This window comes from Heliconius melpomene, chromosome 1, assembly GCF_056956725.1.
Source record: "Heliconius melpomene rosina isolate 202511_hmr_F chromosome 1, ASM5695672v1, whole genome shotgun sequence".
Lineage (NCBI taxonomy): Eukaryota > Metazoa > Arthropoda > Insecta > Lepidoptera > Nymphalidae > Heliconius > Heliconius melpomene.
The window spans coordinates 6,661,113-6,674,519 of NC_140389.1; the positions used below are offsets into that span (position 1 = coordinate 6,661,113).

Genomic DNA, 13,407 nt, shown 5'->3' on the forward strand with positions numbered 1-13,407 from the left:
GACATAGATTGGCTTATATTTTGCAATTAGAAGAGCAAGGCTCGCTCGCGGGATAACGGATTGCGATGAAATCATTTGTACGTTTTTAGATAGCACGTTTAAATATAACTTAAACGATATTTTTGTTCAATATTATATATTTAAAAACTATAATCTATAAACACCACAATATGGATTCTTGTATTGCTTTATTTGTCCCTCACGTTTGCGAATCTATGTGTTAGCACATTTTTCTTTTTATCGTAATATGTATTTTTATTTAATTAAAACTAATGTTATAAGATCTATAAGTCTTAGTCATTCTATATATATATCTTGAGAGTGTCCCTATTTTCCTTTTATGTTTGTTTAACTGAGATACGACGATAACCAATTAAATTTAAAATAAAACCTATATTTCCATTGCATTCCAATTAAAATTCCATTTAAATCAAATTTAAGAAAGCTATCAAAACATTGTAATAATAAAATTATCCCCTACCTATAGAGCATTTAAATTAAAAAAAAAAATACTTTTTTAAAAAAGAAATATATATTTACTTTCCAAACTTTTTAAATAATTAATTAAAATTAATAATATATACAACGTAAATAAATATATATATTACCTGGTTTTGGTGCGGGTGGGAGCGGTGGTGGCGCGGCGGGTCGCGGGGCTCGTGCGCGCGCGCACCGCTCATGCTACGCGGCGCATGCCCGGTGACGCCCCAGCGCGCTGGAAAAATATGTATTAATCAACTGAATATCTAATTCTACGTCTGACACAATGCATTATTTACCACATACTCGTACAGCCGAGTAGCCAAATTCTAGAGAAGTAGTATTGCTAGTGAGTGTAGTTCACTCCATTCTCCGTTTTCCACTCGAATCAAAAACACTGCGTTCAATAATAAATTTCAAAGATATAACTCACTCTCCGAAATGAGGATCGAATCCACAACTGTTTACGCAAAACTACGTACAGTCGTTACACTACACATTCTTTACACATTTAAATAAAGTAATATAGATCCTCATAGCTCAATAATAATTTTTCGTCGTCACCAATACGTGACCCGAGATCGCGTTGACATGCACAAATACACATGCGGACAAACAACTTTCAAATGTAACAGCCGTTAACCTTTGCACCCGGTTCGATGCCCGGCCCGTGGAATTACTTTTATAAATTATTTTTACGGAGACATATGATATTTAAGTTTGACTTAAAGCTTACTTAGAGAACTTTGTAATGGGAAAGGAGCGTCTTAATGTCTGAACACCAGGCTCTCTATTCCTACCCTACTACGTGCGCGATACAGTGCAAAGCTAAAAAACTACTTTCTTCGCAATGTATAAATTAGAGGAGATTGAGAATCCCCTAGGTAACTGACCGCAGGGACAGTAGGTTACATCGAAACTAATAACCTCATTTAACGTAATCTTCTACAATTGGACTATCCAAAACACAAAGACTTCTTCAATTCTTACCAGCAGTTCCTAAGATCAACGCGTTCAACCAAACAAACTATTTTTTAAATATTAGTATAGATATTTAAGCATACCATATTTTCCTCGCAATGTACCTACATATATAATATTTGATATGTGAAAGCGGAATTTATGTTTTGTTACCTGTTTCATATATTGCTTAAACTCGACCCACGATTGTTTGATGGAATTTTTTAGACGTTATTTTTTTATTTGAAATTGATACCCTCGTAAAATTGTAGCATTAACTATGTATGAATAATTTTTAATATTTTAATAAAAGGTATTTGCAAAAACATGACATGGTAAAGTAAAGTTTATTTAGAATATGGAGAAATTTAACATTTCTCCTTTCTCTATTATACTGTGATGCAAAGTGAAGAATAAGGAAAAGCTTAACTAGTACGATAACTAACGACTGTTAAATGCTAAATAAAAAATAATAAAATCTCTCTCTCTCTTGTCGTAAAACCAGTATGAATAATTTGAATACAATATGATTATCATAAGCCAAATATTAACTTGTCTAAATTATTTTCAATGTGGGTAAATAATATTTCTAGCAACGCGGTCATCGTGACATATTGCCATTGGGTCTAAGGTGAAACAAGTGACGGTGAGGCAGTTGTATTTGTTTAAAATAGTATTATTACCAATAAATCACATTTTTACGGTACAAAATAATAGAATAATGAGAATAGAAAGACGATATCTTGTATCAATTGGGACATGGCTAAATTTTATTTAAGTACAGTATTCTAACCATGGTGATTCTAAATTCAAATCGCAGTGTTCAGTTCCGCAATCTGTCGTATGATGGACTTTACTTGGGTGGACAACAGAAAATTAAATGATTGAGAAATTAGTAAATTTGACTATATCTTTAAATAAAACAGATTTATCAAGTAAAAGAAAGAATCCAGAAGGTTAGTATAAATAATGTAAAATCATCTGGATCTCCTCTAAAGATGGGCGTTCCACAAGGATCTATTCTTGGTCCCCTTTTATTTCTTATTTATATTAACGATCTGCCTTTTTATGTGAAGAATCTATGTGATATTGTACTTCTCGCGGATGATACCTCTTTAATATTTAAGGTTATAAAAAGTTAAAAGTGCTTATAATAAGTATATTTGAATAAAGATATAATATTTTGAATTTGAATATGACATAATAACATTAAAAGACATTAACAAAACGCTACGTCTTGGTTTGGACAGAAGATTCGTTACTACCCACACTAATAAGAAGAATATTAGAATAAGTTAAATACTATGAATTAGGAGAGGAGTACTACTGTCATTAACTATATCATAATTAAGACAATATATTGAAGAAACCAACATATAATAAAAAAATAAAAAAAACAAACAAACGTTTCGTCTTATTCCCACCTGTCAGGTGTCACACAACCAATAACAGAGACCCCCCCTGCCCCTCCGTATCGCGTGCTTAGAGCAGAAAGCGGGAAATTTGATAACATTTGGGCAGATCAAATTATGCTGGCGGAAAACTACTGCATCCACTGCACGACTGCCGGTCAAGGTCGAAAGACCTGCAGAGTATGACGCTACAATTTTTCTTATTATGCGACATTTTAATAACTTAAAATAAGTTGGGTTTCAACTTTTTAAATCTGTTTTTTGTAATACATAAAAACTGTGCATTTATATTAATTAAGATGCAATAAAATCAAATGTACAGATATTTATAAATTTACAATAATTTTTCAAAGAGATTTTACATGTTAATAATTTACAAGCATTAACTAATTAGTAAGAACATTATTTTTCATATAAATGAGCATAATTTTGCATTTTAAACTTATAATTATTGTCAAACACGAGTGACGCAAAGCACCTGTACTAGGCATGCGCATTGGCGACAACTTAACGTGATTATTATAAAAATACACCTTTTCAAATGGAAAACCATTTAATTTATATATATTTGATTGTATAATTATTAATACAAGCTTTTTATATATTTTTTTCAGTATTTTTTACATACAAGAGTTCTTTTCATATATCTGTCAGCGAACAACAGAAACAGTACCTGTGTTGCATCAAAAACATTGATTTTTTTTCCAAGAACCACCCATTTAACCAAGCACATTAAATTTAAACTTATAAAGCCCTAAATTAATATCTACACACAGTTTATTTGCTTAAGTTAACATCAAGTATACATTCAAGCAAAAGCAATATAAACAAAGAGCAACAGTAAATTATACTTACACTAAACACTAAACAATGAATCCTGATAAAAAACAACAAACAAAATGTTCTTTTAACACAGTTTATCACTGAGAAGTCTAAAAATTGCACTTTTTCCTAGATTTTCACGGGCCCCGAAAACTGCAGGGCATATCACTGACATTTGTCATGTGCGGGAAACGATCGGGGGAAATCGCGAGCCTTCGGGTGCACTCGGAGGGGTTCGGGGGTGCTCGGCGGATATTGATCGGCAATGGCGCCTGGACGCCGGCCGGCGGTGGCGCCCCCGCGTTAATGAAACCTGATGGATAAATGTTATTTGTCATTATATTAATGTGTTATTGATTAATTGGCGTTAATTGGTGTAAATTACTATAATTTTTTTTCTTTTGTACTTTATTATTATTATTTATATATGATACGTGCTGATTAATGTGTAAAAAAAATATATTTGTGTAGTCTAGTGAGATGAAGTATGACGTTGATATCTTTCATTTATCGCACAATATTTCTAATTGGGTTGAAAATAGAGAAGTGAGTGACTGGGATCACACATCACTTGAAATATATAAAAAGAATAATAAATTAAACTTTTTATTTATAGCTTTTGATTTCTGGTTCAAATTTGACTGATTGGTTTAGTGGTTATTTACTGGTGGTCGTAGGTTTGATCCGCATCTAAAAGGGATATCGACTGTATGTTTATCATCTATTTTTTTTCTACATCGCCTCGCCGCATCGCGAAAAGTCGTCCTGCCGTAGCTGCACCGCTTCTAACGATAATCGTAATAGTTGAGGGTTCGATTTAAGCTCGGAGAAATTAGTTATTTTCATTTACTCACACTTGATGTCTCAAAAAATTGGCGGAAAGTGTGGAGTGTATTAACATTAGGATACAAAGTGAAGCTAAAAAAATGCTATATTTGTGCTAATCCTATCGTTTTTCTGACTGGTAACGCAGTGGTAGTAGGCTTGATCATTCCGTTCATTTCGTTTCCACTTTGTACGGAATATCTAGAATTAGCCCGGAAAGTAAAAAAAGGCTCCAACATTTGGGGGTTACAAATTTGTAAGAAAAAAATACATATACATTTTTTCCACTATATGAGTGGGAACTGAACCCATAAACATCAGATTTACAGTCAAAAGCTTTCGCTGCGCCTCTACAATAATTAAATAAAGCAATTTAATTCAAAGTTAACCTAATGAAAACTTTGTTTAATGGAAAAATTTGAATAGACACGATTACTCCGCCATCGACCACCACCATCAGATCGGTGGCGTTCAGTCACTGTCTCAGGGACTAATGATGCTATATATCATGTACCCTTCCCCCTGAGGGTAGCGTGCCGGCCCCACTGAACTATTGCTGAGATTCACTTTATGATAGCAAAATGTCATTTCAATACGATTCTACTGTTTAGATATTATATAAATGTATTGCTTATTGATCTTGCGCTAGCGGCTAAGCAGATGGAACCTAGTGTTTTGACATTCCGTCCCCCACATTTAAATTGAACGGATAGTTTGTGAGAAACGGTGTGTCTTAACAATATAAATATGCTATATGCAAGATACAGAATGAAGCTACAAAAAAGAGAACATCCGGTTCAATACAATTCAAAACATGGTGTCATCTTCAGTATTATTTAATTACTAAACAAGTCAGCTTTTACGATTCAGTATATCGCAATCACACAGGTCCGTGGTAATTTATTCCATTCCACTTTATTGCGCAGCCGCGGTCGTACTGGTCGCTATTAATTTGAGCTCATCATATAACTTTTTAGAAATCCGCTTTAGATTTATTTATATATGTATGTATTTATTTTTTATATGGTTTATCTTGGTTTGAAGAATTTTCCATTATCTTTTTTAATTTTCGACTTTATATATTTTCTTATTATTATATACCTAGTATATTATTTTATTTACGCCATAGCCTATTCTTTACTCGTACCGTTCGGCTCTCCATTTTCCCTGGCTGTGCTAGGAATAAGTGAATTGTTGCTTTCGATTTCCGCTCGTGGGAATGAAAACCCCTGGTAACGAGGCCACAACGTTAAGTTGGCTTCAGGCTTCTTCCTTTTCATTAATTTCAAGTGGGAATGAACCTACAACCTGTTGTGTTTATAATCGCACGCAGTTACTAATGTTCCGATACTCTGTATGCAATATCTCGAATTTAGGTGGAAAGTACAAGAAGGAGAGACAAAGATTGAAAGCTTAGCAAAAGTTATTGCTGTATGCTGGATACAGCATGAAAGTGAAAAAAAACTATACAGCTATTGTTTTGTGTTTATGAGGAGGCATTTTGTACGTAATAGTAAATATTTTTTTTGAAAGAAAAACAAAGAGGCTGTCATGGATTAAGGCACAAGTGTGCAACAATAAACGCGACGGTTGTGGATTCGATTGGGGGATTACTACTTGGGGGAATAAAATATTTTATATTTTTATTTTCTCTATCTGGTGGACGAGGCCAAGCGCGGCGTCGAGTTACGCCGCTCAACACGCAATGCCTTGAAAATTCGACGGAAAATTGGAAACTGAAGTGTCTTAATGGGAACGTAGTGTATAAAGTTTTAAGGTTTAAGGTTCCCACGTTCCCTCTGCTACCTTGCTGTGTCCGGGATACTGAAAAAAAGAACACAGAAAGCTTAGAAAGATCCTCTACATTATAGTTTTCGCTAATTTGATTTTACTTTTCCGAACCCAGCTTTTAAACTAATATAGTAAACTATTTTACGTACATTAATTGTTCTAAAAATAATTTCCATAAAGTAAGCTTAACACATTAAAATAGAAGAAAGAATTCGAAACTAAACTAGTTGAGACTAGGGATCACATGCAGTACTATTTTTACGATAATCTGATTACTTTACTACTGTCTCTATCGAATAGGACTGTGTCTAATGATCAATAAAACTTTTGTACGTAAAAGTTATACAGACCTTGTAAAAATAATATATAAGATATTCTCGCGAAAAACCGTTTCTTCTGCTGTAAATCGCTGAAATAAATAAATATAAAAATGTAATGCGACAATAGTAATATAAGGTCAAAATATCTGTTCAAAGAGATACCAGAATCTAAAGCTGATTGTTGTCTGTATAGACAACGAAAAAGCTAGATAAATATAGATTTCCCTCGTGTGAGAATCGAACTCACAATTTAGGGATTTGCTTAATGCTTCATGATGATATGTTCACCGCGGTGCAAGGTGGGTACGTAGCAACGCCTGAAACTGTCAACCTATGTATAGATCCTTGAAATGAGTGTTAACATGTCCATTGTCCATACCCACTTCCTCAACCGTCCAAGCTCCTCTCTCTACGATAAAAATGTCGAAAAAATAACCATACGGTAGAAGCTATAGTAAATTTCCATAGTAGGGGCATAGGCATCGATTACCGTTACGCGACAGAAACACCATAAAGTAGTACGATGAAATGAAAAATATATAACCAATTAAACTTCATTAAAAACATAATGTTTCCGGTGCTATATGAAGAAAAGAGAAACTCGCTCTGTCTATTCGAGACCGCTAAAGTAAAACTATTATAATGGACAATATAGTTTTCCTCTTGACGCCGTCATGGCCTAATGCCAGTAGCTTACAGTAAACGCGATTGTTTTGGGTTCAAATTACATTTAATATAATTATATAATAGTTATTATGTGTATACTTACATATTATTATGCTCTTTTTTTAAGTCGGTTAATAAATAGTGGAGTTGGGTTTCACGATTCAAAATTATATGATATCTTAAATTCAGGCAGGAAGCTATGAAGCTGTAAAAACAATTATATGTGCCCCTGAATATCCTGGTGCCCACCCCATAATAGTCTAGTGCCCACCCCCGAATTTTAACGAAAAAAAGGAATTAAAAATAGCGAATTAATAAAAGATTACTTCAAAGCCCCCTTAGAAAATATCTCTAGATATGGTCTCACCACGCCGCTACGGCCAATACTGCAGCCTGTATAATAATTGTTTAATCTATTATTAATAGTTCAGTCTAGTCTACCAGTTTCATGGTCCTCCCGTGTTACCGCTACCGATTAGAGAATGAATCAATATAAAAGATAATTGCTCTCGCTGTATTTAATTTTAGCTTTTAAACGATTTTTTATGTTTAAAAAGTTTTATAATTTTATTCATTATAAAACTGTTATATGATGCCCATTTTTAATTTTTGTGGCGTTTTTAAAAGATAGTAACTAAGCTAGTACTTAAAATCAATTAAATATAGTTCAAATATAAAAATAATAAACACAAACACGGTAAACATAGTGCTACGATACTTACTTAATTTAACAACCAATTTTCGAGGCATTATATGTCTCAAAAATTAGACTGAAAGTTCAGCAAAAAAACAAAGAGCATGGCAATGCTAAATGTTTATTTACCCCAGGTAGGAATAGAACCCAGAACCTTTGCGTTTACAGTCAGACACTGTTTCAGCTACGTCGGCCTCAAACGAACTGACTCTCAGAGACTAAAATTGGTTATAATATTTGCACATTTGCATAACACACAAATGTTTGTACAGCGACGATCGCATTCTTCAACAACTAACTAGATTGACGGGCAGATGTCGACGGCGTGCCTTTCACACAAAAATATTTATTTAAAACATTAGCCTCAAGCCGCCTTCACACTTGACATACACTTCATTTAAATTAAAAAAAAACTTTTTTATTGTAATTAAAATTATTTGTACGTCAATTATCATTACATTGTTGTTTAATGAATAGAATCATTACACGTAACTGAGTAGAAAATAACTAGGTTTTCAAATATTTTTGTTTTCCATTTGTTTGTTAGGAATGAAGTGACAAAACACCACAGTAACATCTGTTTTCAACTTTTAACTAGCGATGGATACTATTTTTTTAAAAGTTTCTATCAATTAAAACTGAGGACCAGTCGTGGCGTAGGAACACATTCGTGGCTGAGAGTTTGATTCCCACTTCAGGAAATGAAATATTTAATAATTCGCTCTGGTGTCGAGGCAAAGCGCTGCGCTGAGTTCCGCCACTCAACACACCATGCCGCCAGAATTTGGCGGAAACCAGTGAGCGGAATGATTAAAACAGGGCTCCATCTGCCTACCCGACTAGAAAAAATAAATAACGTACAAAAACGTTGCAAAACCGGACTGCCAAAAAAACATGTTTTTTTAACAGCATATAGAAGAGCATTCAGCATTTAGATGTATCCAGCATATAGAAGAGTAGACAGAACTTAGTGTTAAGAAAGTCCGTTGTCCAGTTTTCAAGACAATGCGAGTATTTCAAGATATTGTTCTCGAAATTCCTACGGAAACTAGAAACGACAAGATTTTCATTTTACATCTTAAAATTTACTTAAACAAAGTTACGGGCGACGACTAGTATACAATATTGCAAACATATCTTTTCAATTGTACTTTTCTAATTTGTTTTTACGTATAAATAAACAATAAATAATAATATCTATTAATAATAATTGCAGTTTTTTTTCATTAGATGTATACGGCCTTACATATTTTCGGCCAACTCATTAGGTAGACTGGTACATTAACGATGTAATTATATTTTGGGGTTTATTCACATACTTAACGATATAACTGGTTGTGATATACTTTTAATGAATTCTAAAATTGACTCTATGTTCTATTTGCAAGTATTTCTTTCTTATCATTTGATTATATTTGTTAAGATTAAGATAGCATTTAACTGTTATTTTAGTTAAATATTTATTTTTTTAAATTGTCTACTTTTATTTTGTTTTTTACATTTTTATTTAGCGACGGTAGTTGGTTCGATTCTTACTCGGGCCGTGGTCAAACGTTACGTTGGGGTTCGTCGTTTAACTCGCAATTAATGACAGTTGGCTAGTGCATGGGGAACAAAGTGTCTTTTCACTGCCTACCCTGCAATAAGCGAAACACAGAGTGAAGCATTAAAAATTTTCTTAATTTAAATTGAATTGTAAAAAAAACGATCTTCCTAATAATATTCTATAATAGTAAAGGAAATGGAAAACCTTAGTAACACATAAATCAGTTGTTCAATAAAACACTAACAACTACCATCATTTGAATAATATCACCTCAATTAAGCCAGCGCCCACTGACCAAGCACTTAGTATATAGAACAGCGGAGACCAGCGATAACTCGGTAGATGTCGTGACAGACGAGCATTTCGAAGACAAGGTGCGGTGAGGCCTATTGACCGCGGCTCACTAGGAACAACCGAAAATCTTCATACTTACATACAAAATAACCGAAACAACGCAATGTTAGTTAACCATTTACTATCAACTATGAAGATGGACAGGCGGAATGGAAACAAGCAGCAATGTAAACGGAAGTAGATCTAAACGTCACAGTAACTCCAGAGTGCGTACAAATCACGTTTCGCGCGAATCAATACTTAAGTTGAGGCTATCATCCCCCTGTTTATTGCAGGGTAGTTGCCCAGGGGGTGGGTATCGACCGCGCCCACCTGACCGTCACTAATCAGGCTCATCCCGGACACCTAGAATAATTGTACTTTGCTGATATAATGTTGCACAAACACAAAGCGATTCGACGATCTGTTTTGAGCTATCTCAAATTTCTGATGACCCTCGCTTTGATATACAACCCGTTAGTAATTGGTGCCCTCTATCAAATAAACTACTTTTAGTGTAATACACTTGTAACTTAGTGGTATTTTAGTTTTCGTTATTTTGTTTTTGATTGATTTTATTATTATTAGTTAAATTTTCGTGAACTCTTTGCGAATATAGCAGAGTCGGCAGAGGGAATTTGGGAACCTAGTATTAATACACTCTGTTCTCATAAAAACACTATCAATCCCCACTTTCCGCGGAATCCTGAAATTGAGTGGATAACAACTGACAACGGAAAGTTCGGGAGAAAATGTACGAGAAAATGTAATGTATATATATATATATATATATGTATATATATATATATGTATATAGATTTTTTTTAGATATAATAGATCTATACTGATAACAATTAACATATACATACATAACTGTATTTTATTTTGTATTTTAGACTATTATCGCATTTAAATAATGCTTAATAAACTACCATTTTTATGTGAATTCGATGAAAACAAGCTAATATAACAGAAAATAAATATAATTAGTTGTATTAAAAAAGCATACAAATTAATTGATTTGTATAATGATGTTGATTTTAAATTTCTATGTGTAAAATTCTTCCGTTACCGAGTGACTGACAGACAACGGAAAACTCAAACAACGCGGCGTAGAACGCTGAAATTTGGATTTATAGGGTTTATAGAGTCATTGGGGAATGCACTAAGAAAGGATTTCCCGAAATTCCTACGGGAACAGTAAAACACGGGATTTTACGTTTTATAGTTCAATTAATTGAAGTTGTGGGCTGCAATTAATATATTTGTATACCTATATATAGCCTTTAGGCTTTTTCCCATACATCAGGGCAGGCAGACAAGACAGGAAGAGAGCTTAGAGAGAAAGACTATCAAGACAATGTGCTTCCCGTTTTTTGTCTCGCTTCCAAAGCGTGAAAATTTAATTAATAGAAAATAATATCATTATAACGATAAAATAAAACAATGATAAGAAATAAAAATCCTTTAAAAAACACATCCCTTCGCTAAATAAGGGTAAGGTGAACTATTTTCCATGCAGGCAATCGCTGGGTAATTTAGTGGCGGAAGCAAATAGAAGTCATGTCGGGCAATCTGAGGCGCGTAACGCTAACGTCACGCGACTATACACTACGTTTATAATTTTTAAGGGTCCTGTATCCTTTTTGGATATGTATTTTTTTATTTATAGAGAAAGTAGATAAATTTACTTAAAATTATTGTAAGCTAGTAGTCTATTTATAGAAGATGGCTATGCAAAACAACAATAAAAAAGTTACAGAGATGGAAGACCTTGGGAGCTTCCGAGAGCATGGTTGGGTTCAAATACCACACGAAGGATTAAAAAAATCAAATTACATAGATACCTTTCAAATTGTATACAATGACCTACCTTCCCTACAAAAAAACTTAAGACTACAACTATAGTTTTTCTACAATTTACAAAGAATCCAAATAATATTATTAGTTGTAAGAGAGCGCACGCTACGCTTTACATCATTGGCCCTTAAATTGTGTAATTACTGGCACTGTGCTGCGTGACCCCGTACCCGCTACCTCCTACCTACTACCTCGTGCCTTGCGCCTTGTTCGCAATTACTGTAAGCGTAGAGTTAAATAACAACTTGTATGTGGTCTTATTAAACCCCGAATTAACCATGTATCGATCGTGCCTTCGATAGGGTAAGTAATTTTTGATATGGGGTAAGGAAATTAGGGGATAAAATATAAGTAAGATTAGGTATGGAGAAATAAACAAAATATTTTTTTGTCAGTAGCATTAGCTTTTCCTTGTCCTTATAAAGTGCTAGTAACGAAAATTCTAACCATATAAAAAATATGGACGTTAGGCAATAAAAACGTTTAGCTTATGTGTAGTGGGACGGACTTTGAAAAGCGCTGGTTCAAATCTTGCTACGTACAATTTTGTATAAAATATTTTATTTCTATTTAAGTATTCAAAAATATATGGATTTCACCCCTCTGGTGCAGGATGGTAAACACGTAAACACGTTCTCTATCTATCTTGTACTATGAGTGAAGCTAAAAAAAAAAATAAGGAAATAAGATCGCCCAAACTACTCATAGCAACCAACTGCCAGTAAAGCATACAAATTTGATCTCATCGCGGGGGCTGACCACCGCCGCTATATTTAGACGGGGTGACCGGAAGTGCGGCCGCAAAATATTTTATATTGCAAGATAGCGAGCTAGAGACAATTCTTTTATATTTATTTTGAAATATGTGATAATTTCTTAGTTTATATTGTTATATTTTAACATAAATATATACGTAAAAAAATATCTGTTATTTCTATAATCAACATTTTTTAATCATCTCTATAAAAGAAGCCGAAAAAAGCGATAATAACTTACCAATACTCAGTTCAACTAAACGGAATCAGAGAATCTAAAACATTTAAAATGTGACCATTCTTCCAAGAAATTGTACCCGCAACTATCGTCTACATTAAGACACTTACATTTGTACTACGAGGTACTTTTCAGCTAAATTAATATTTTCAAAGCTCGATTGCAGATTCTATATGTTATCTCGATTGATAAATTGTATGTATATCTATATATCTACAGACGAGAATAGTGAATACGGATATGTTTAGTTTCGCACACAGCAAAAGGGGTGGTATTGACCACCCTCTTGAAAGTAGGGGGAGACGCATCGGGTAAATTGTTCGCTGGTGTGTTTTAGATATTAATATATTTATATATATTTATGTTTATAATTTGTTTTATGACCGTAGGAAAACGACAATAACACGTCTGACTTGACGGTTCTGGATTCAATTCCTAATCGATGGAATTAAAATTTTTCTTCAACGCCATTCACGAGTTAAATTCTCTTTTAGAAGTATGTAAGTAAATTAAATATGTGTATTACAGTAAAATTAAGAATTGTTAATAATATTGTGACGTTCCGTATTCCGCCATTCACAACGCAGTATTTCGACGACGAAAAACAGAATTACCTTAAAGTAAATTTTATTCTTCTACATAGTTGAGGCTGTCGTGACGCAGCGGTTCAAGAATGTGACAGTAACGCGACGGTGGTGGGTTCGA

General features: G+C 33.7%; 1 protein-coding gene across 16 annotated transcripts in view; it reads right to left on the reverse strand.

Annotated features, from left to right (window-relative positions):
* Ca-beta (Calcium channel protein beta subunit) overlaps nt 1–3,858 on the reverse strand; it is a 127,292-nt gene extending 123,434 nt beyond the window's left edge. For 7 of the 16 annotated variants that reach the window (XM_085196306.1, XM_085196292.1, XM_085196275.1 and 4 more), the window contains exons 1-2: nt 3,708–3,858; nt 609–715 (exon numbers count right to left, since the gene is read on the reverse strand). In XM_085196306.1, coding sequence (XP_085052432.1) covers nt 609–680 — 72 coding nt within the window. In that variant the 5' untranslated portion in view covers nt 681–715; nt 3,708–3,858. Of the gene's footprint in view, nt 1–608; nt 716–3,707 lie in introns of those variants that run through there. The other 9 variants (XM_085196267.1, XM_085196237.1, XM_085196420.1 and 6 more) reach the window with 3 other exon arrangements.
* Nucleotides 3,859–13,407: the final 9,549 nt, after the last annotated feature.